The sequence below is a fragment of the Balaenoptera acutorostrata genome, chromosome 16 (genome assembly GCF_949987535.1).
Source record: "Balaenoptera acutorostrata chromosome 16, mBalAcu1.1, whole genome shotgun sequence".
NCBI lineage: Eukaryota > Metazoa > Chordata > Mammalia > Artiodactyla > Balaenopteridae > Balaenoptera > Balaenoptera acutorostrata.
This window is the reverse complement of record NC_080079.1, coordinates 76830965-76856213: the sequence shown is the minus strand read 5'-3', so window position 1 is coordinate 76856213 and position 25249 is coordinate 76830965. Positions and strand designations below refer to the sequence as shown.

Here is a 25249-nt window from a genome sequence, read left to right as displayed (position 1 = left end):
ATTTTATTAGCCATTAAAAAATAATGTTTAAAAGGATCATGTTGGGACATGAAAAAATGCTTATAATATTTTATCAATAAAATAAAAAAATAAAAATATCATCCGCTTATTTACAACTAGGTAAAATATGCATATACATAAAATGATAATTATTTATGGAGGTAGTGAAATTAAGGGAATTATTATTTTTTAAATACCGTATCTACATTTATTGCCTAAGCAATATATGTGGAAAATACAGATAAGCAAAATGAAGAAAATTAAAATTACTTAGAATCCCATCAATGAGTTTTGCAGATTTTTTTAAAATTAATTAATTAATTAATTTTTTGTTTGGCTGTGTTGGGTCTTCGTTTCTGTGCGAGGGCTTTCTGTAGTTGCGGCAAGCGGGGGCCACTCTTCATCGCGGTGCGCGGGCCTCTCACTGTCATGGCCTCTCCCATTGCGGAGCACAGGCTCCAGACGCGCAGGCTCAGTAGTTGTGGCTCACGGGCTTAGTTGCTCCGCGGCATGTGGGATCTTCCCAGACCAGGGCTTGAACCCGTGTCCCCTGCATTAGCAGGCAGATTCTCAACCACTGCGCCACCAGGGAAGCCCAGTTTTGCAGATTTTGTGATTTTCAACTCTGATACTTAAAAAATAGTTTTATAAATAAAGCTTGCTTCTGATGGGTAGTTTGGCCTTTCAAATTAATGCATGTACCATTTTAAAAAACGTAATAAAATACAACCCATCTGTGATCATTATCTTTACAATCTCTTTTTTAAAAATTCCTGACATTCTGACATTGTTTAAATAGAACTGACTTTGCTTTGAAAGCTTTAAACTCCTTAGCCTATTTCTGGACAGGGATCCAGATCCGTGAGTCTTACCTGAGACAGAGCTGAAAAACTTCACATCTGCAGTTTGGTTCTTTCCCTGTGTGACATACAGATTTAAAACCAACAGAAGTCCTGGGTGAACCATCAGGCAGACAAACAAATGGACACACAAATGCCTCCGGGCTTCCGGAGTGTCCATCTCAAATGTGATGGTGGCTGTGGCACTGAGAATTTATAGAGAAATTTGCCATTTGGAGAAAAATGCGCTTCGTTTAACTTAACTTGAGATGCGTTGCTTCGTTTAACTTGAGATGCGTTGCTTCGTTTAACTTGAGATACGTTGTAATCTGTTCTTTTCAAATGCTGCTGGAGTGTTTGAAGAAGGATGTAAAAGTAACTAGAAAGCCACTTGAGATCCTAGTCATATCTGAGGACTTCAGCCAGATAATTGATGAGTTGAAATAGGTAGTGTTTAGTATTTGCAGCAATGACATATTTAAATAGTATATGTACCTACTTATAAATGATGTTGCTATATGTAAAAGCTCTTGTATTTTTTTTTTCTCTCACAGGGTAATAAGAGATTTGTTTTTAAGTTGTAATGGAGTGAACCAAATAATTGAATTAAATTACTTAGATGGTATTCGAAATCACTCGCTAAAAGCATTTGAAACTCTGATAATCAGCCTAGGGCAACAACAGAAAGATTCTTCAATTCCAGGTATTGATGGGACAGACTTTGATCAGAAGGAGCTGTCGTCTTTAAATATCAGTACTTTGTACAACCAGCAAGCTTATTCAGATTCTCAGAGTCTTAGCAAATTTTATGCCCGCCTCAAAGATGCTTATCCAAAGAAACGGAAGTCTGTCACCCAGGATGTTCATATCAACACGATAAACCTCTTCCTCTGTGTGGCGTTCTTGTGCGTAAGTAAAGAAGCAGAATCTGATAGAGAGTCAGCCAATGATTCAGAAGATACTTCTGGCTACGACAGTACAGCGAGCGAGCCTTTGCAACACATGCTGCCATGTTTCTGTCTCGAGAGCCTCGTCCTGCCCTCTCGCAAACACATGCACCAAGCAGCAGACATTTGGTCAATGTGTCATTGGATCTACATGTTGAGTCCAGTTTTCCAGAAACAGTTTTATAGGCTTGGTGGTTTCCGAGTATGCCATAAATTAATATTTATGATAATACAGGAACTATTCAGAAGTCCTGAAGAGGAGCAAGGGAAAAAGGAGGGGGATATAAATGTAGATGAAAACCAAGATTTACACAGACCTTCTCAATCTGAGATCACTGTGAAGGAAGATTTATTGTCTTTGACTGTGAAAAGTGACCCCACACCATCAGAACTGGGTAGTCTGAAAAAGAGTGCTGACAGTTTAGGTAAATTGGAGTCACAGCCTATTTCTTCCATGAATGTGGGACAAACTCCAGCCACGGAAGCTGCTCCTGAGGAAGCAAAAGTATTTACGAATCGAGAAAGCGAGACGTCACTTCAGGGTATACGACTTTTGGAAGCCCTTTTGGCTATTTGTCTTCATGGCACCGGAGCTAGTCAGCAAAAGATGGAATTGGAGCTACCTAATCAGGTAGTAACTTGTCCTTCATCTAGCTAGTGTGTTTTACATATGCATATATACATATATATATATTTTTTTTTTTTTTTAAAGTTCTAGTGTAATACTATTGTCATTCTGTTTTTCCAAAGATTCTAAGTTTTGAGATGCTTCTGCATGCTTAGCACAGTACCAGGTACCGTGGCGGACACAGAGGAGTACATGACCCTGTTCTTGCCCTCAAGAAGCTTACGTTTTAGTTTGGAATTCAGAACCCACATGTGACAAATTTACCAACTCTGAAAGGCATTAGTTACTCACTGAATGTCAGATGAGTAATAATGAGTATTGTATTTCAAAGTTCAGACTCTTCAGTCTTGGTGTGATTCTGTTTGGTGCCCTGCCCAGATCCCCTACCAAGCTGATCCCCCCGTCCACCGTCTGCTGCAGATGTTGGCTGCTGAGGACTCACATCTGCACCCATCTTCCAAGGAGTGCCCTTGGCCGACTGGGGAAGGGTGCTCAGAGCCCGTGGTTGATGGCAATGGCTCTGTTGGGGGGGGCAGTTTCTGCGGTGCAGCTCGGGCCACAGAGCTTCCCGTGGAATTAGGCTGGGGCTACACATTTATTCTGGAACCACACGTTTGCCTGGCTTCTTTCCCTGACATATTCTGCCTCCCTCACACCTTTACAAATTTCTCCTGAGAGCATGTCTCAGAGAAAAAGGAGTTCTCAGTTTTGGACCTTGCTTCTAAGGACACTTCGAATATGGCAGATCCCTTCTTTCCTTACTGACTCACCCCTAACCGTTCTGTCAGCCAGGAGGCTCTCCCGACTGCAGTCCCAGCCTCCATAATGCCTCCTGTCTAAAACATCTTGATGCCTCCACGTTGCTCACAATTAAAATAGACACTCCTTAGTATAGCACGCAGAGCCCATTCACAGTCTTGCTTTCACTTCCTTGTTTAGCCTAATTTCCTGCCATCCTTCACCATGCTGCAATCAGCCATACTGAGCTGACAGCTTCTCGAGATGCCATCCTTTGTCACCACTTCTGTACTTTTGTACCTGTTCTTCTGCCTGGCGTGTTCTCTCTCTCTGCTTCTATGCCTGCTGTCTCCAACCTGCTCTTCATTGTTCATCTCATACAGTCCTTCCTCTGGACACTCTGACAGGTCTCTCAGGCACATCCTCTCTCTTCTGTACTCAGAGAGCTTTATTTATAGCTCTCGTATGGTCACCATCATATCTTGTTTGTATGTATCTGTGTCTCACATTGGACGGAGATAATTCCTCAGGGAAGAAGTCAGTTTCCTCCTATCCATCCTTATGGCCTCATCCCCTAGTAGAGGAACGTAGGCAAGCAGTGAGAGTTCCCCTCAAGCACAGATGGGAAGGAGTAAAGAAGGGAGGAAGAGAAAAGGATTAGAACGTAAGTGCTTCTTAGAGTCTTAAGGAATCTCCAAGAAGAAGGAATTTGTAAAATCTAGAGACGGTTAATCAAACCCCTGAAGTTTTAACTAAACATTTTTCGCACGATACAATTAATTTATGGTACATTGAAATTCAAAACCAAATAAGATGAGTAAAGCATTTGATAAATTAAAATGTTGTTATTAATTGTAACAGTAGGATGTTTGTATAAGTGCTAGGTATTTATAGTCATTTTAATTTCATATCAACTGCAAATAAATGGACTAGCGTTTGCTTAAGTAACTATTAACTTATCATTTGTTTTGTCACTGTTTAATTTTTTCTTAAAGCATGTTAATATTCTTAGTCTCTCTTTTTTTTTTTTTTTTTTTTTTAACCTTAGAACTTGTCTGTGGAAAATATACTGCTTGAAATGAGGAGCCATCTTTCCAAGTCAAAGGTGACTGAAACAGAATTAGCAAAGCCTTTATTTGATGCCCTGCTTCGAGTTGCACTGGGGAATCATTCAGCAGATTTTGAACACGATGATGCTGTGACTGAGAAGGTATGAATAACTGACAGTTGTGTTGTTTGGGTGTGACTGGCAGAGGCAGAAGCCTCTGTGTGGGATGGGAGTAAGACACCAATGAATGTGGTTAGGACATGTGGGCCAGGATTTGGTCATGTGAGTTCGATGGGCCGTGTCGCCGTCACGTGGGGTGGATTGTATTTAGTCAGTGCCGTATCTCGTAAAAAACAGGAGAGCAGGATGACATGCTTCTCTTCATCTAATCTGGAGATTTTCTGAGAATTACTTCTAGTTAGGTGGAAAGGTATTATTTGGTAAGTCTTACATATAAACTGATAGTTTATTAAATAACAATTCAGGGATGGGTCTTATTTGATCCTATATTGGTGCAGCTAATATTTCCAGAACTCTCTTCTCACTTTAATTTTAAATCACTCAGCATGAAAAATGACTAGTACTTGCATAGAAAATAGCAGTCATAGTTTTTTAGTTGTTCTGTTAACATTGTTTTCTAAAAGAACTATTTTGATGTTTTTTCCTGAAACTCAGATACATATTTAGTTAATTTCCCTCTCCTTTCATGTTTCTTTACCATTAGTTAATTGTCACCGCTCCTTTATCCGTATGTAACTTCTTTTTAAATTCCTTGGTCTGGACATACATTAGCATTTTATAATCTTCTGCCATAATATTTTACGTTACTGTTTGTCATAACTTAAAAACTTACTGAAATAGCTACTAATGCCTTCATCATATTACTGAATCAGTTGGTTAACTGGAAAATGTTAAAATACCTACCTAAAATGTCAAAATACCTAGGTAGGTTAAAATACCTACCTACTTATTAAAAAAAAAAGTTTACTCTACCTTTTATTACTGTTGCAATGATAAAATACTCTGAGCTTCTTCAAGTGTGTTTTCTAAAATGAAGATATTAGTAACATTTTTATAAGAGAAGGAAAATTTCATGCCACAAGATATTGCACAGGGAGTTAATGCTGGAACTCTTGATTTCTGAGATGCTTGTATATAGACAACTGCATTCTGAAATCTTAAAATTAATTTCCTTGAAAATTTTTCATCTCTTCTCTGGGTATCTAATTTATGAAACACTTTATGTATAAAAATCCTATGAAAAAATCTTTTCCATGAACAAATATGTAAAACTAATACATATTTATTCACATGAAGTTGTAGGAAGTACAACTTAATTCTACCTCATTGTGGTTTTTAGTCATTTCTTATCATATAACTAGAATGAAATTTCTTAGACTTATTTTTCAGTAAAACTGAAATGACCTATAGCTTAATCTTTTAGGACAGCTATTTTTTGAGGTGTTAATCAAGAAAATTATTCTGTGTGAATTTCATAATGTGTAATGGTTAATATCGATGCCTAAGATTTTTTTTCTTAAAATACTGAAGCTGTCCTTAAAATGACTTTGAGTAGTAAATACCTTATTTATAAAAAAGGAACAAACATTACAGCTTTTACCTTTTAATTACACTGATCTTGTAGAGTCATCAGTCTGAAGAAGAATTGTCATCCCAACCTAGTGATTTTTCAGAAGAAGCTGAGGATCCTCAGTGTTGCAGTATTAAACTTTTGGTTGAAGAAGAAGGTTATGAAGCAGATACTGAAAGCAATCCTGAGGACAGTGAAACCTGGGATGATGGTAAAATATCACTGAAGTACTTGTGATTGGATTTGAAGTCAGATTATTAATTAGCAAATGGTTCATAATAATATCACCTTAGAATTTTGTATTGCCTTACATTTAAAAAGTGCATTGCATCATCATTTCATTTGATCTTGACAACAAATTCTGGCATTCTTGTAAGCAGTTTGAAACAATGAGATATATTTTGTTATCACAAACATTGATCGAGTGCCTAAGAATACAGGGTAGAGGAAGTCCCTGCTTTCATATATATTCTAGTGGAAAAGACAAACAATAAGTATCAGAAATAAGCAGTATGAAGAAATAAAACAAGGTGATGTGATAGTGATTGGGTGGTCAGAGAAGGCCTCTCTGAAGATATGTTTACGTTGAGGCCTAAATACAAAAGATCTATCCAGCGGACATTGACAGGAAGAGCATTGCAGGCAGTTTGTTATAAAGATTAAATAATATAAGGAATGCAGACATCTCTTTGTGGCCTCCAAGGATGCTGCAGCATAGATTTCTTCTTAGTTCACCACAGCCCAACTTGTTTAGGATGGAACGACATTGCATATGATCCTTTGTTTCCAGGCCTAAAACTTGGGTAAAGTGGAAAATATGGATTGGCCAGAGCCAAGAGACTTCTGGGAAGGCTCCATCTTTTAATCTGCTGATCTTGTGACTGTGCCAGTACTGTTAGTCTTCACTAAGTTTGCAGTAGTTTATCTTCCTCAAAGTCTATTTTCTCTTTCCCACTGAGTGAATGGGAATAATCACTGATGTCCTACTGAAAGGGCTTGATGGGCCCATAGCAGGTATTTTTTGTTTCTTTGTTTTTTGTTTTTTTACCATAAAGAGAGTGAAAAGAACAAAGGAACAGCCACGAATTGAAAGCCACACACATATATGTTCATGTAGCTTACTTGATTCATTAAACAAACTACTTTAATATGTTTTTTCCAGTTTTATTGAGAAATAATTGACATACATCACTGTATAAGTTTAAGGTGGTTGGATTGACATATACTGTGAAATGATGACCACAATAGGTTTAGTTAGCATTCATCATCTCATATAGATACAATAAAAAGAAAAGAAATAAACATTTCTCCTTGTGATGAGGACTCTTAGAATCTACTCACTTAACTTTCCTGTATATCATACAGCAATGGTGACTATAGTCATCATGTTGTACATTATATCCCTAGTACTTATTTATCTTATAACTGGAAGTTTGTACCTTTTAACCACTTTCTTCCACTTCTCCCTCTCCCCCCACCTCCTGAGCAGGTGCTTTGGAAAAAATATTGGTTTAATAGTGTTAGTTTTTTTTGTTTGTTTGTTTTTTTGGCCGCACTGTGCGGCATGCGCGATCTTAGTTCCCTGACCAGGGATCTAACCTGCGCTCTATGCAGTGGAAGCACAAAGTCTTAACCGCTGGACTGCTAGGGAAGTCCCAACAGTGTTAGTTTTATCAGAGTACAGACATGATTTTATAATGATAGATTTCCTCCTTTTTGTAAGTTTGCTAAATAGATCTTAATTTAAAGAATTTTGGTCTAGGTAGAAATTTATACATTTCTTACCTGTATGAACTTTTTAAAAGAGTACAGCAGTTTCTTTAAAGAGCATAACAGTTAAAATTTCCAAAATGTAATATTCATTGAAATTACTTGAAATTGAAATTCATTGAAAGTCTTGTCTGTTTCTCACTTATGAAGAAGACAAAGTATAAAATTCATCCAACCAATAGCCAGACCTACTATTTTCACAGAGATATGGGCAAACAAATGAACTACCCTGTGATTTAGGTATTTTGGCGTCAGAAAGTTTGGGATAGTATTTTTTTCCAGTTGTGTCAAAGGAGTGTGTTAAATCTATGTCACAGGTCTGTAAAAATTACAGTTGATAATATTCGTGGTTCTAGTGAAGATCAAAATTATTCTTAAGGCTACTCATTTATCTTCAGAATATCCATATGACTTGATTTTTCAGGATACGTATTGTAATCCAAAGTCAAGCAGTAGGAAAAGGTTTTGTGAGCATCTTATAAATAGCACTTTTGTCACTAGATCTCCTAAATGATGAACGAGATTTGAAATATTTTTTCAATGTTTAGGGAATAAAAATAATCTTTTCTTTTCCCCCTTTTAGGGGTAGACTTAAAGCCTGAAGTAGAAAGTTTCAGTGCATCAAGCAGTCCAAACGACTTACTTGAAAACCTCACTCAAGGGGAAATAATTTATCCTGAGATTTGTATGCTGGAATTAAATTTGCTTTCTACTGGTAAAGCCAAACTTGATGTGCTTGCCCATGTATTTGAGAGTTTTTTGAAAATCATCAGACAGAAAGAAAAGAATATTTTTCTACTCATGCAACAGGTAAAAGATGTATTTAGTTAAATGTGATCAATATTTACCACACGCATGCCCCAATTACTCACCTCTTTGTTTATATATAACCCAACTTGTCTGAAAATTGAGATGATTACTTACCTGTTATAATACCTTAATGTATGTTTTTAGTACAAGTGATATTCTAAAAATCTTCTATTTCCATAGTTCTCCAAAGTAGCATAAAAATTAATGTTGTCATTGGCTAACTGATAAGAATCCTAGTATGCTTCTGAGAATGGATAATATTTGAAAAATTGCATTTAATTTTAATATATAGTCATTGTTTTGAAAACTCAGAAAACAAAACAGCATGAAAAACAAAATGAAAATTATGTATAATCCTACACATAGCATTCTCTCCACTTATTTTAAAATACCTAGAAATGTGTATACAGTAGACTATCAAGTAGTTTATTATGATATTACAGTTGCTTCATGCTTTCATGAGGTAAGAAATTTAATTTCTTATGTTTTGTTTTTTAATCTTCAGGGAACTGTGAAAAATCTTTTAGGAGGGTTCTTGAGTATTTTAACACAGACTGATTCTGATTTTCAAGGTGCGTTGAAACTGTTTTAAACCATAGCTTTGAAATAATGTTGTTGCCATGTGAAGAGTTGACAATAATGGCTTCCATTGGCATAGGGCTGTGTGGTTTCAAAAGTAGCTTTATATGCATCATCTCTTTTGTTTCTCAGAACCATCCAATGCGGTAGACATAGTATAAGTATCTTGAGTTTATAGAGAGGAAAATCTAGATTCCAAGGGATCGAATTAGTTGTTCAGGGTCGTATACATGGAAGTGGCATTGCAAGGGCTGTAACCCAGTCTAAACACTGTGTTGCTGCTTTACCAGGTATCGCTTGAGTGCCCGCTCTCTACTCTGTACTTTCACAGACATTTGAGAAATTCATAATGAATACGTAATATGATTATATTATATACACTAGATAGAAACCTAGATTTTAGTTGGAGAAACCTAAATTGTAATTGGAGAATTAAGGCTGACATACACAAAATGTTAATTTGGGTTTGTCGCATATTTTCTCATGATCAAATTCAAGTTATGCGTTTTGGGCATGCATACCTCACAAGCGATGCTATGCCTTTTCACAGTGCGTCATATCTAGGGGTTCATGATATCTGTATCTTATTACTGGTGATGTTGACTTCGATCACTTGGTTAAGGTGGTGTTTTGCCAGGTGTTTCCATTGTTAAGTTAGTGTTTTCTCTTTATAATTAGGAAGTTTCTTATGGGGAGATAACTTAAGGCTATGTAAATATCCTTTTTTCATCATACTTTAACCCACTCGCTTTAGCATCCATTGATGATTCTTGACTGAAACAGTTAATATGGTGGTTTGCCAAATAGTAATTTTCTGTTTCCCTCATTCCATCTTCATTTGTTAATTGGGATTACACTGTAAGGAAAAGCCTTCCCTTCTTCCCCATCTACTTAGTGTATGGGTATATTTTTATTTATTGTGCTGGGCACTTAGTGGACTTTTTTGATCTGAAGACTTATTTCCAGCTCAGCTCTGAGAAATTCTATTCCATTATCTTTTCATAACAGCTTTACTGAGATATAATTCATATACATGAGATATATTTGTGATATAATTGAGATATATTAATATACTATACCATTCACCCGTTTGAAGTGTACAATTTAGTGTTTTTTAGTAGGTTCAGAGCTGTCCATGTTAAAACATTTTCATCGCCCCAAGAGAAACCCCATACCCTGTAGCAGTCACTCCCTCTTTCCCCTTCACCCTCCCCCACGCACGTGCCCCAGCCCCTGGCAATCACTAATCTATTTCCTGTCTTGTAGATTTACCTATTCTAGATATTTCATGTAAATGGAATATGTGGTTTTTTGTGACTGGCTTCTTTCGCTTAGCATAATATTTTCATCCATGTTGTAGCATACATCAGTACTTCAGGTTTTTAAAACTCATTTTTAAATTTTATTTTGGTTTAATGTAGATTGCTTTTTAATTTTTTTATTAATAAGCTTTATTTTTTACAACAGCTTTACCTTTACAGAGAGATTGAGCAGATAGTACAGAGAGTACCAGATTAACCTTAGTATATTTGCTATAATTAATGAACCTATATTGTTATATTATTATTAACTAATGTCCATAGTTTATTCAAATTGCCTTAGTGTGTACCTAATGTTCTTCTGTTTAAAGATCTTAGCCAGGATTCACATTGCATTTAGTTGTCATACCTCCTTAGGTTCCCTCTTGGCTGTGACAATTTCTTAGACTTTCCCTGTTTAATGACCTTGAGAGTTTTGAGGAGGACTGATCATACTGTAGAATGTCCCCCTGCTGAATTTGTCTGATGTTTTCCTCACTGTGGTTTCTCACTGTGGTTTTGATTTGCATTTCCGTAATGATTAGTGACATTGATCATCTTTTCATGTACTTGTTAGCCATCTGTATATCTTCTTTGGAGACGTGTCTATTCAAATCCTTCACCCTTTTTCAAAATCAGGGTGTTTCTTTTTTTGTCGTTGAGTATTAGGAGTTCTCTATGTACTCTGTATACTCTTCAGTTCCTATTTTTCCCCTTGGTTAGGCAACTCGGCCAGTCTGCAGACTTTTACAGTTATACCTGGTATCCCTGATGCTAACATCCCACCATGCATCTCAGCTTTTTCTGGGCAGAAGCCATTCAGTTTCTTTTGAGAAGAGTTTACAGGTTTGGGGCATAAAGGTGAAAGGTGACTTATCTGTGCTGTGTACTCGGAATCAAGGAGAGAGGCGGATGTCACAGACAGACCTTTTATTAATCCCTGTGCTTGCAGCCCCGTCTTACTTCCTCCCCAGATTGGGGATAGATCGGCTCTTCGTTCCTCTGAGCCCCTTTGTAATTCAAAGAGATTCTAGGCTGCAGCTTTCTCTTTTATCTATCTCTCCTTCCATCTTCAAGAAGTATTTTTAAATCTCTCACTTGACCTGCTCCCAATGCCCACTGCCTCCCCACTTTTTTCCTGTTATGCGTTTCTTCCTTTTTGTTATTCTGAACTTTCAGTTCAGTGACTTTTCGGTGGTAGACAGAGGCATATGTATATGTGTGTGCATATCTCTATTCCCCCATTTTGAACTGGAACCTGTTAGTTTTGAACTGGAAAAAAAAATCTAAGCACATACACTTTACATCGATCATGTTATTTTCCTACTCTAAAACCTTTAACTGATTGATGTAACTTACAGGATAAAGTCCATGCTATTTTAGTCTTGTTGCAAGTTTCTTTCTAGATATGTCTACCATTACGCTACTGTATCAGTTCACTGCTTCTACAAAACATGTTGCTGAAACATGACTTCTATTCTCAGGTTTTATATCAGAATTATTTTGTCATGTCCAAAAGGGAGATAATATTTATTTTGTAGGACTTATTTTTGGTTAGGATCAGCTGAGATAATGCATGCAAATATACTTCGATCGCTGTAATATACGCTACAAATATTTATTTTACTCTAGAAAGTTATATGAATGTGTGTATTACCAATTATATTTCATACTAAACCCCATGATAGAATAAAGTGTTCAAACTAATCATTTGTCATATTTTAGTGTTTTCGTAATTTTTAATACTTCCACTTTTACTTATGTCATCTAATTTTCTATTTAGAAAGTTATAGTCATAAATTAAACATTTTCAACATGAGAAGGTAGCAGACTGTTTTATGGTACCTAACAGCTTATTTAAGAAATACTGTATTAATTTATGCTTCTTTAAATAATACCTTTATTTTACTTTGAGCTAACCAATCTTTAAGAAAAGTGGTTTTGTTGTTGTTTGTCCGTTGGTTAGTTGGTTTGCATTTAATTATATTGTTATTTCTTCAGCAGATTTTTGGATTATTAGAGTATTTATAATCCATTCAAGATGTGACAATAGTGTTTGATCCCTTTCAGTGAAATTGCTTATTCCGTTCTTTTAATTATTGTATATTGGCTTTAATTTTCCCCCTTTCTCTTTCTTTTAATTTAGCATGCCAGAGAGTACTGGTGGATCTTTTGGTATCTTTGATGAGTTCAAGAACATGTTCGGAAGAGCTAACCCTTCTTTTGAGAATATTTCTGGAGAAATCTCCTTGTACAGTAAATATGCTATAATTTGCCATTTTTTCACTGATACCTAATAGAATATTTTTTTATTATTTAGAAATCACTAAGCTCCCTCTTTTGATGTGGTAGTGATTATATAGTCAGCTCCATGTTATTGTGTGTGAAATTCTCGATTATTTTGTTATTTACACAATTTTAACCATTTTGCTTCAATTTTGGCTAGCTAGACATATCATTGGGAACATAGTCCCTTTACCCCATTCCACCCCAAGTCTTTGTGCTTAAGAAATGCTAAATAATTTTAATTACTAAAGATAATTATAAGTAATTATAACCATTTTGAGAGTTACCCTTTTTTTTAAGAAAATTATTATTCACTCTTCATTTATCTTCTATCACTTGTCCATTGGTGCAGCTTAGTGATCTTTAGACCGTTCTTTGCTGAGAAACCCATTTTTATAATGAAATCTTGACTAGAAGCATAAGCAAATAAAACAGAAAACTTTGGAGCTACTTTCTTTGAAGCAAGTTTGGAGGATGTTCCTGAGCCCTGCCCATTTCATCACCCCACTTGAGCCTTGTAGACCCCAAGGGAGCTCTGTGGAACACGAGGTCAAAAACCACTAGTGTAATGGAGAACAGTATGGAGGTTCCTTAAAAAACTAAAAATAGAAGTACCATATGACCCAGCAATCCCACTACTGGGCATATACCCTGAGAATACCATAATTCAAAAAGAGTCATGTATCACAATGTTCATTGCAGCACTATTTACAATAGCCAGGACATGGAAGCAACCTAAGTGTCCATCGACAGGTGGATGGATAAAGAAGATGTGGCACATATATACAATGGAATATTACTCAGCCATAAAAAGAAATGAAATTGAGTTATTTGTAGTGAGGTGGATGGACCTAGAGTCTGTCATACAGAGTGAAGTAAGTCAGAAAGAGAGAAACAAATACTGTATGCTAACACATATATATGGAATCTTTAAAAAAAAAAAATGGTTCTGAAGCACCTAGGGGCAGGATGGGAATAAAGACTGAGACCTAGTAGAGAATGGACTTGAGACACGGGGAAGAGGAAGGGTAAGCTGGGACAAAGTGAGACAGTGGCATGGACATATATACATTACCAAATGTAAAACCGATAGCGAGTGGGAAGCAGCCGCATAGCACAGGGAGATCAGCTCCGTGCTTTGTGACCACCTAGAGGGGTGGGATAGGGAGGGTGGGAGGAAGGGAGACGCAAGAAGGAAGAGATATGGGGATATACGTATATGTATAGCTGATTCACTTTGTTATAAAGCAGAAACTAACACACCATTGTAAAGCAATTATACTCCAATAAAGATGTTAAAAAAAAAAAACCACTCATGTAGACAATTGAGAACTGACTATATATTTATGGAATGTTTCTATTGTATTTTTCTGAGTTCATTTATCATTGTAATAATCAACATTAGATGTTATTTTATGCATGGGTAGGGCATTGTACTGGGTTAATCTTTTCTATTTTTTTACTTGTCTCCTTAGTCGTTGCTTTTCCCTTTAATTAAATACTTGTTTCCTGTCATCTCTTCTGTACATTCTGTGTTTGAATTTAACCAAAAACTTGTAATTATAAATAAACCTAAAAACCTTATTTTAGTTTACCAAACAGAGATGAAAGAAATTTTATTTGATTAGGGAAAAGGCATGAAAAATAAGGTGGAAAGTAACGGAGCACTCAATTTTGTGAAGTCATTCATGCTGTAAATGCCATTCAGAAATCTGAAGAATTTGTAAGGTCTCTGATTCTATCCCTCATTTAAAAATAATTGATAGAAGCAACTATAGTGTACTTGGTAATACACATCTTTCTTTGCTAGAAATGATTCCTGATATAATCATTGTATTTAATTGCTAGTACTTAAAACCAACTCATAACTTTTTAGGTTTGTACCTTAAAAGCATCTAAATCTAAAACAAATTAACCACAAGAGATTATATATTTTAAGACTGAAATCTGTTTCATATTTTATCTTAACTACACACAAAAAATGAAAATTTTAATGATATAGTAGATAGGAAGGTATTTATAAATAGGAATGCTGATATGCATATGTGTATGTTTGCATTTTCATTTATAACCTGACTTTCAAGATTATTATGTACCTTGTAACATGATTGTAAAGTTTCGTGTGGTTTTCTTCTCCTCTAGGAAATTCTTCTTCTGGGTATTCTGAAAATTGTTGAAAGTGACATTACTATGAGTCCTTCACAGTATCTAACCTTCCCTTTGCTACATACTCCAAATTTAAGCAATGGTGTTTCATCTTTTTCACAAAAGTGTCCCGGGATTCTAAACAGTAAGGCCATGGGGTTATTAAGAAGAGCACGAGTTTCGCGGAGCAAGAAGGAAGGTGACAGTGACAGTTTTCCCCAGCAGCTGCTTTCCTCTTGGCACGTAGCCCCCGTCCACTTGCCATTGCTAGGACAAAACTGCTGGCCACACCTGTCGGAAGGTTTCAGCGTTTCACTGTGGTTTAATGTGGAGCGCATTCACGAAGCTGAGAGTACCACAGAAAAAGGAAAGAAGACAAAGAAAAGAAACAAATCGTTAATTCTACTGGATAGTAGTTTTGGTGGATCAGGTATGACAACAGCGTTATCTGTTGCACTAAGATTTTTCCGACGGTGGTTTTATAGTAGTTGAGCACTGAGAATACAGCGAAGCTCTGACTTACTCTCAACGTGTTCTTCACATGGAATGCCTCAGCAGGGGCAGGCTCTGACTTACCGCAGCCTGGGTGGTCAGCTAGACCCGAAAACTCCATTTTCTTCTGCTCTTTTGCCTAGTGTGTATGGGGGGCGGGGGGTGGGGGAGGCAGGTGGGCCACATCTGCAACTGCTGCGGGGCTCACCAGCCCCATTGCTTGCCTCTTTCCTGGTCCCGTCACTGGGTTGGGGTGGCTCCTGGTGTTTGAAAAGGAAAGGATAAAACCCTGTAGCCACTTTTCCATCCTTCTGCTACCGGTTTCCCACCTCCTATTAGTCCGCCTCCATTTCATCTCCTTTCTCTCTCGTAGTTCAAGCTCTCTTTCTTATGCTGTATCTTACCTCAGTGCCTCTCTCCTCGTTCCCATCGCAGAAAGTTTAAATGTGTCAACCAACCTCCAGAGTGAGAATAAATTTCATTGCAGTTCTTTCTATAACTGCTCGAATTGCGATTATGCTACTAGGAAACTGCTAGGTAGAAAGAAGCTGTTCTTTAGAAAGCAGTTTATGGTGGTGGTAAGTAAAGCAGGTAGGCTAATTCTTAGGGTCCATGAATGAATGAAATGACTGAATGAGACAGGTGTTTAGGGGGTTATGATTATAAGGAGGTGCTGGCCTCCATAGCTGCTCATTCCACAAGGTTTACACACGCCCACAGAGCCTCTGCTTCAGGACACTAGGCCTTCACCAGTATCTGGTTTCCAGGGAGTTCTTCTACCGCTGACCTGTAGATGGAACGGAAAACCTTAACGACACTGTCGAGATTGAAGGGTGGGAAATGTCACCTGATATCCACAGTTGGAGCTCTGAATCTACTTTTCCACAGACGTTATTTCCAAGTTATTAGCAGAACACACTTAGGTACTTTTATGGGTTAGCCTAGGAAGCTGAACTTTTAAGAAATCTTAGCAGATAATTTAATGTTTTAGGTAGTTACAGTGTTTTCTTTTGTGAATGGCATTTTGCCACCTAAGAATGGATAGCTCTGAACGATATACATGTGATGTTGTTGATGATGGTGCTGTCTCATGTACATGGAGAGCTTTCTGGATTGTGTCACTTTGCTCTGCTCTTGCTATATACATTTTTAATCTTCACAACATTTCAGTAAGGTGAGTGCTCATACTGTCCGTATTTGTAGTTGAAGTTAAGCAGCATGACCAATGTATGTGGCTGGTAAGTGCTGGAAATGGATTTAAACCCACCTATATTTAATTCCAGAGCTTAAATGTCACCACTACACTATAAACTGCAGATCTCTTTCTTACATATTAAGTGGGAGCAATCACAATATAAACAGTCTCTTATAAAATGAATAAATATATACAATGACCTGAGAAAACTAAGTATTGGGAACATTTTAAAAATTTCTTATTGTAAAGATGTATTAGAAAACGTGTGTTTTAGAAAGATAATCTTGCATAAACATTTAAAATTAACATTTAAAACTAGTATGCATACAAAAAAATTGAAGAAAGGTGAAGAAAATATTACAGTGATAACACATGCTTTGCCGCTAAACCCGTGTGCCATTGAGCAAGTTCTTTAACCTCTCAGCACCTCAGTTCTGTCACCCTCAAAATGGGGATGATAATATTTACCTCACAAGATTGTCATGAGCACTAAATTAAGAAATATTTATAATATAGCTACTCTGAATTCCTGAATACACACTGGTTTCTGTCCTGGTCTCTTAATTGTACAAGTTCAGATTTGATATGGAAACATTTTTTTCGATATCACTTCAGGTATGAGTTCTCTATATATCTTATATCTTGGGCAATAATCCTCAAGATAATCAATGAATTTAACTGTTCTTTTTTAAGACTATTATCATTGCTAGAGGGAGTATTAAAAATTGGTGGTGGTTTGTTGTTGTTTTTTTTTAATAAGGTTTTTTTTTTTTTGATGTGGACCATTTTTTTTAAGTCCTTATTGGATTTGTTACAATGTTGCTTCTGTTTTATGTTTTGGTGTTTTGGCTGCGAGGTACGTGGGATCTTAGCTCCCCAGCCAGGGATCCAACCCGCACCCCCTGCATTGGAAGGCAAAGTCGTAACCACTGGACTGCCAGGGAAGTCCCTGGCGGTGGTTATACCCGTAGAAAATAGACAACCAATATATATGCAATCTGATAGCTGGCAGTGTTTATCTTCTCTAAAAGTCTGAGCCTTTGGGCATGCATTTTATATTTTGGTACATTTTAATGGAGCTTTACATGAAGTCATGAATCATGGTAATCGGTCGCATGGCTGAGGATTGAGCGCATCATACATACTCAGGCAGTGCTAGGCTTTAAGTGGTGAGAAAGAGAAGTCAGGATGACAACCCGATGGCTCAAAGCCTCTAGCATTTACCTTCGCTTGCCTTGGAGAGACAGGTTAGAGTTTCAGAATCGCTCAACACTTACATTCAGAGATCACGCACCAGGGAGTCTAAACAAGGAATATATTCAAACACCACAATTTTTCTAAAAGGAATTTTAATATCAATTTTTTTTTAAAAAAGCATGCTATTATTATTATTATTATAGAGTTTTTGGTGGCGCATGACATGTGACAATGGTGTGTTCTCCCTGGGCTGGGGCCCCGATGTCACCGTGACCCAGTCCAGTCGATAAAAGAATCATGGCACAGTGACGTCACAGTGGTCTCTTCATTCCTGCAATTAGCCCTCGGTTATCATGTATTTTAAAACATTTAACACCTTCTATTGCGCTCAATTACTGTTTTCACTCTTCGTGCTTTTTTTTTGGAGTTAACATCTAAACTTTGGAAATGTTGTTTGGAAATAAATGTTGTTTGTTTACCTGAAATGTTCAGACATTCCAGGTAAATAATTTACTACAAATGAACAACCATGCTTTGTAATCTTTTAGATTCACTTTTCCACTCATTTTTTATCAGTTGCTTAGCTGATCATTCTAACATCTTTTTCTCATAGAGCACAGCAGACCGGAAGGTGCAGAGTACGTGAGTCCCAGTGAAAGGCTCATAGAGGAAGGCTGTATTCATATGATCTCATTGGGATCCAAAGCGCTGATGATCCAAGTGTGGGCTGATCCCCACAGTGGCACTTTAATCTTTCGGTAACGATTGTCCTCAACCCATCATGAATAGCTCATGTATTTAAATAATTTATGTAAGAGCCATTAATGTGAAATCTGCTAATAAAGATCATTACAGCAAAATAGAAAATTCTTTAAAAAAAGAAGATACATTCTAACAGTTATTAATACAGCCTTTGTAACAATATATTTATTCTATCTAAAAATCTATAATTAAACTCTGAAGTACATTATGTTAATTCACAGTTGTATCTTAGACCAAATACTTACTGAAGTCTTATCTATGAAAGTATTCCATCAGATTGCAGTGATCTTATGATGCTGTTATCAGACAGCTGTTTTTCATGCAGATTATATACTTAAGAGCCACTATCCAATAAGCTTAGGTTCTCCTTGCTGTCTTGTCCTTTTTTTCCTACCTCCGTTGTTGACTAGTATAGATACAAGTCTTTTATTTGTATTGAGTGAGTATGACTAGTATGATACTATCTTTATAAAACTTTAAAGGAAACATGTTGCTTAAGGATCTATGCTCTGTAAATGTAATAAAGGTTACTTGGTACATTATATAAATTATATCTTAATTCTCTTAGTAATCCCTTGAAGTAGGTTAGACCAACAGTACATCCTGGCATTTAGATATGTATGTATAACATGTATTAATTTTTGTATGAACCAAATATTACACTGTAATTTCTAAAAAGGCAATGACTGTATAGATAGTACTAATAAAAATTTTTTTTGCAAATTGAATTCTGAAGATTATTGCCCAAATTGTTAACACTAGCAAATGAGCCAAATCTATTTTAGTTCATGAATTGAGGTAATAGTATAATAAAATAACTAAGCAGATTACGGTGTAAAACAAAAGACCTACTGACTTCAAGTTAGTTTAATAATAGAACTGATTTTTTAATTTCACTTAAATATCTAGAATTGTAGTTGATATACATGTTAAAAACTGAGATCAGAAATTTCATGTTTTTAGCCTATACCTTTTCTTTTTTTGTGCAGTGTGTGCATGGATTCAAATGACGATACGAAAGCTGTTTTACTAGCACAGGTTGAATCACAGGAGAATATTTTCCTTCCAAGCAAATGGCAACATTTAGTACTCACCTACTTGCAGCAGCCCCAAGGGAAAAAGAATATCCATGGGAAGATGTCCATATGGGTCTCTGGACAGAGGTATGAAACATTTTTAGTAAATACTTATTAATGTCAGTTATAATTTTAATTATTCTGTTACAGCTTCTGAAACATTGCAGAAAACTATAGGTAAAATTTTACTATATATTAACATAAGAGTCTGTCAAGTTAGATGTTTTTTCCTATTTATCACTTTCATACAAAATTAATTCCCCTTAGAAATAATTGTTGAAGATTAATATTTGGATTTGTGGAGCATGCAGAAATCTGAACATTTAGGCACTCATGTAGAACGTATATTACATCAAGCAACTGAACCTATAATTTAGTCCATCAAGCCCATATGTTATAAAATGAATCCATAAGGAATTATTTAAATTAAATGACTAATAAAGCTAATACCTAAATTAAATCAGAGTTGCAAAAGAAATTAGAATGACTAGAGAAAAATATAAGCCGATGTATCAGGTGATAGATTAAGATAGGGTCCTAGAAATATGCCAGGTGATAGATTCGGTTATAGTACTATATGACTTTTACAAACCAGGAGAATTGTGAGTCAAATTAATAAGAAATGTTTTGTAGAATATCTTAATGTAAACTGTAACACTAAGAGAACTATAAGGTATCTTGGAAATTGTAAGCATTGGGAAGTATTTTATTGAATGAAATAGCATGAAAGGGGATACAGAATAGGAAACTAGTGTAACATGGGAAAGGCCCAAGCTGGCTGGAAGGAACAGTCTAAGTTGAATAATGAGCAAGAAAAATGAGTGGGCATGGTGATACTATGTGACAGCAGCTTTGAATCCAGGATGAGGAGTCTAGATTTAATCGAATGGTCTAAAATATTGCGTACCAATTATGTTGCAGACCTTTTGCCAGGTGCGTTATATACATGATCTTCCAGTTCTCTCAAAAGTCCCTCGAAGTAGATTAGATCATAGAGATAACATATACCCTTAGCACAAATTAACCTTTTTTTTCATTCATTCGTTCATCCAATACTTATTGAGGAATTGTTATGTGCTGAGCACATGCTATATCAGGCTTAGGGGCTTGGTGAACAAGACAGACACGTTCCCTGCCTTTTGGGGCTCTCAGTCCCTTGAGGAAGCAGACAGCAAGCCTACACGATTCAATGAGTGTGTACAAAGCATGACAAGGACTGTGGGGATAACAAATGTGTCCTGAGACAGAAAATACCAGGTTTGTTACTTAAGAGAGGCACACCAGGGAAGACCTATCTAGGAACAGTTTATTTAAGCTGAGACCTGAAGGAGATGGAGCTTTCCGTGAGCAGGAGGGAGGAAGAGTGAGTGGGCCAGGCAGAGGAAAGGGCCTGTGGGAACCAAGGGAAGGCTTTGTACCAGTCAGCGCTGCGGTGGCTGTGGGAGTTGATTGCTTACAGCCATCCAGCCTCAGGAAGGCAGGGGAAGGGGCTTGTGAACGGCTCTAGGGTAGCCAGTCCACAGTGTCTGCCACAGGAAACAATTTATTCATTTAAAAAAAAATACATGAGGGCTTCCCTGGTGGCGCAGTGGTTGAGAATCTGCCTGCCAATGCAGGGGACACGGGTTCGAGCCCTGGTCTGGGAAGATCGCACATGCTGCAGAGCAACTAGGCCCGTGAGCCACAACTGCTGAGCCTGCGCGTCTGGAGCCTGTGCTCCGCAACAAGAGAGGCCGCGACAGTGAGAGGCCCGCGCACCGCGATGAAGAGTGGCCCCCGCTCGCCGCAACTAGAGAAAGCCCTCACACAGAAACAAAGACCCAACACAGCCAAAAATAAATTAATTAATTTAAAAAAATACATGAAAATATGTCATTGAAGCTCAATTTCCATAGTCCAAATAAAATATTTTCTGAGAAGTTCTGTCTTCACAACTGCCTAAGCCTGAATGACAGCGGTAGCCAATCACTGTTTGTTTCCAGAGCCTTGAGTTAGATTGCTTGGGACTGGGGATGGGGCTGGGAGAGAGTCTCCTGGACTCTCTCCTCCTCATTTCTTAAACTCTCAGCACACATCAGGCGGTGTAGTAAGCACTTGACATGGATGACCTCAGTTAGTCCTCCCAACAGCACGATGAAAGAGGTGTATTTTACATGTGAGGCAGCTGAGACCCAGGGTAGGGCAAGATAACTGACCCAAAGCCCTACCAGTAGTGAGGAGGGCGGCTGAAACTCAAACTGGACTCTGAGTCTGGACAGAGCCTGCTTTAAAACCCTGCACTTTACTAACCTGACAGCGTTTTGGTGAATCAGGCCAGCTGACAGATACAGGAATCATAAACTAATCATTAGACATGTTCAGAGTGAGAGTCTAGATGTTCTCTGTGGCCAGTTCTGAAGTTACGAGTATAGTCACTTGATTCACATAGCACTAATTTTTACCCACCCACTTATTTCTTCATTACTTTGAGGGAGTTTTTTCCCCTTTGGTACAAGTTAATGATTTTATCTATTAATAGAGCAATGAGCAAGTGACCAAGGATGAATATATTACTCTGTTGATTTAAATTCAGCACTGTCTTCATCACTCTCTGAACTAATAGAATGATTTCTACAAATAATACATTTCAAGATGTAATGACACTGAAAAAACCTATTAATATTTTCTATTAATTTTTATTTGATGAACAGCACACGAATATGGTAGGAATATATGGCACATAGTAGATAGTATGAATTACTTTAGGGTTTGTTGAGCTCATCTTGCGTTGATCTTACAGTAGGTTTTCTTTACCCATAAAAACTGTATTGTCATAATGCCACTAGGTGGCAGTACTGTTTCAGTCACAGCCATTTAGTTGGTTCAAGAAAGATGCCTGTACAGTAATAGAAGTTATCTCACTATAATGTTGTATGTCAGTTATACCTCAGTAAAAAAAGTTAGCTCACATCTTTCCTTTGTTAAAAATATTCCTATTAAAATAGTTAAATTTATATGTTAAGTATGAAACAGAAAGCCTTAAGGGAAAGTTTTTAAATACATACATACCAAAATAGAATATCTCATTATTAGCTTATTCTAAGTCCTTTGTCTTATTCACAAACTTTGTCTTTATAAGCTACCTTCATTATCTTAATATGGAGGTTAAAACATTTCTAAAATGGGGGTAGAGCTTGGCACTCCGCCGTTTCAACTAGAGGATGAAGCTCTCCCATCATGGGTGTCTCTCTAGGAGAAACCGTTAGTTTACCTCTTCCTACTCTGCCTTTTGTAAGGATTCCTGTAACCTTTATATGAAGAAAAGCAAGAGACTAATCAAAAGCTCGGTAATGATTTAGCACTGAAAAAACAGAAAATGCCAAAAAGCATTGGCGTTTTAGTGCCTTGTCAGAGCAAAACCTGAAGAAGTGATATTCTTTTTCTGATTAGTTTTTGAAGCCCTCATAGAGGACATGAGATTTTAGGAATTGTTTACTGAGATGGGAGACTTTCTGATAAAATCAGGGGGAGGTGGTAGATTTATATCTTAAACCAGGAAGGTGAATATGCAGAAGTCAAGTGGCAAAGAAAGCTTGCCGCAAATGTCCGGTCATACTTCCCATGGCCTGGTGTAGGACCATCAGGCATCTCTGTTCTGCTCCCATCCTCTGGGGGTTTGTGGACCAGCAGCACCTTGGACCAAGACACAAGAGAATCAGTCCTCCTCTCTCTCCCATCACCAGCTATCTGATACTGAGCCAAGAAACTTGTTCAAGAATTTCCCGTTTTTAAACATTCATACTTTAAAAATCCCTAGTACTCGCTGAAGTAACTGATTTAACTTTGTTTTTAACGTAGGAAGCCTGATGTTACTTTGGATTTTACGCTTCCGAGAAAAACAAGTTTGTCATCTGACAGCAATAAAACATTTTGCATGGTCGGCCATTGTTTATCATCCCAAGAAGAATTTCTGCAGTTGGCTGGCAAATGGGACCTGGGAAATTTACTTCTCTTCAATGGTATATTTTTCCCCTTCAAACCATTTCCAAATTTTTCTTTCAGTTAACAAATATTAAACTAAGTTAATTATCCTGGATAAAGTATTAATCCCTGTTCCTTCACTTGTACTTAGTAAGTACTGTATTTCCTAGGTTCCAAGATGTACTTTTAAAATATTTCAACATTTTTATAATCTAGGTGTTTCTTATAATTGATACATACATTTGATGTAGAGGTGTACATCCTACCCCCATACCCTCCCCAAAAGAGAAGCTTATATTAAATCAACTTGATAATCCTGGAAAATGCACTGTTATGACAGGTACCCTTAGACTGGTTGTCTCTTTTATTTATAATTTTAGTATATTATATTAAAAAATACCACATTTTAGGGGAAAAAGAAATATGTGATTTTAAAAAATATATCACTAAACCTGGCACGTAATAGCATTCAGACAGTGTTTATTGAATAGATGGATGGATGAAGGAATAAAGATCCACATGTTATTTTTAAAAGGAATTTACTGAGGTATAGTTTCTATTTACAAAAAAAAAAAAAAAAAATGAGGCAAAACAAAACAAAACCTGCTTTTAGCCTAAAGAGCAACTAGAAATTTCATGACTTCATTATACCAAGAGCTTTCAAGTTAACTTTATATATGTATCTATATTAATTCATCTTACATCCAGCAGATAATCTTGCTGTAAATTATTTGCTCATTACACCAATTTGGAAATTGAGGCTTTATCAATTTTGTAAGATACAGTGAACAACTATAAGACTTAATCTAGCAAAAAAACCCTCTTGGTTTCTTGTTTTTTACGAAAAATTTTGGTTGGAGTATTTTAAGTAAATAACTTAATTTTTTTGCTATTCAGGAGCTAAGATTGGCTCACAAGAGGCATTTTATTTATATGCTTGTGGACCCAATCATACATCCATAATGCCATGTAAATATGGCAAGCCTGTGAATGACTACTCCAAATATATTAATAAAGAAATTTTGCAGTGTGAACAAATCAGAGAACTTTTTATGACCAACAAAGATGTCGACATTGGTCTTCTAATTGTAAGTTTTCATTTTATAAGTTTTAACTTTATAGTAACTGTTATTTATGTTTATTGAATGTGTTATTAGCTGGGAATTAGATTTTTAGAGTTTTTCTTTTTTGTTTCTCAATATTTTCTTTACTTAGAAGTGTTTTTCTTTTTAATTGAAATACTTTGACCACCTCAGAATTCGTTTTCAGGTTTCAGATTTTCATGTGCTTTTCCTTGGAACTATATTTCTATACTAAGTATCAGTTTAGTTTAGGTTATACCTATTAATCATTTGAGAAAAATGTTTATGATATAATGAAAATATAACACGTGTTAGCCTTAAAAAATTGCTTATTACCTTTCTTTCCCATACTTACAAATAAATACTAACTTTTATTTATATTAATTTTAATTACACATATTCAGATTTTAGAATGTTTCTTCCTTTAATATCAATAACAACTAGGAATTTTGCTTTCAAATTTTTGCTAACTCTGCTTATATGAGACTCTTGATTGCATTTTATACATTATTCTAATATTTTGTTATACTAAGTATAGATTAGGAGCTTGTGATGGATATTTTTCATTATAGCAGCTAGGAAACTGACCCTTCATGGTCTTAGAAGATCTGCTAAAAGGTGGTAGGCCTAGCCATGAAACTGTGTTCCTCCTTCTCTTGCTTTCTTATGAGAGGTACAATTATAGGTCAGAGATATTTCTTACTTGGAGACTACTACTTTGGGATATATTTTGTTGTTATTGTGTTAATGAGGTGTATATTTTACAATCAAAATATATTTTAAAGCTGTAACATTTGACTAAAGGA

At 36.4% G+C, this 25249-nt stretch overlaps 1 protein-coding gene across 4 annotated transcripts in view; it reads left to right on the top strand.

Moving 5' to 3' along the window:
• Nucleotides 1-25249, top strand: part of LYST (lysosomal trafficking regulator) — a 195228-nt gene that overhangs the window by 62295 nt on the left and 107684 nt on the right. For all 4 annotated transcript variants that reach the window (XM_057530732.1, XM_057530731.1, XM_057530730.1 and 1 more), the window contains 11 exons: nt 1394-2417; nt 4201-4362; nt 5846-6002; nt 8145-8371; nt 8877-8943; nt 12395-12504; nt 14677-15109; nt 18177-18321; nt 19315-19488; nt 23239-23399; nt 24259-24449. In XM_057530732.1, the coding sequence (XP_057386715.1) occupies nt 1394-2417; nt 4201-4362; nt 5846-6002; nt 8145-8371; nt 8877-8943; nt 12395-12504; nt 14677-15109; nt 18177-18321; nt 19315-19488; nt 23239-23399; nt 24259-24449 (2851 nt within the window). The remainder of the gene's footprint in view (nt 1-1393; nt 2418-4200; nt 4363-5845; nt 6003-8144; nt 8372-8876; nt 8944-12394; nt 12505-14676; nt 15110-18176; nt 18322-19314; nt 19489-23238; nt 23400-24258; nt 24450-25249) is intronic.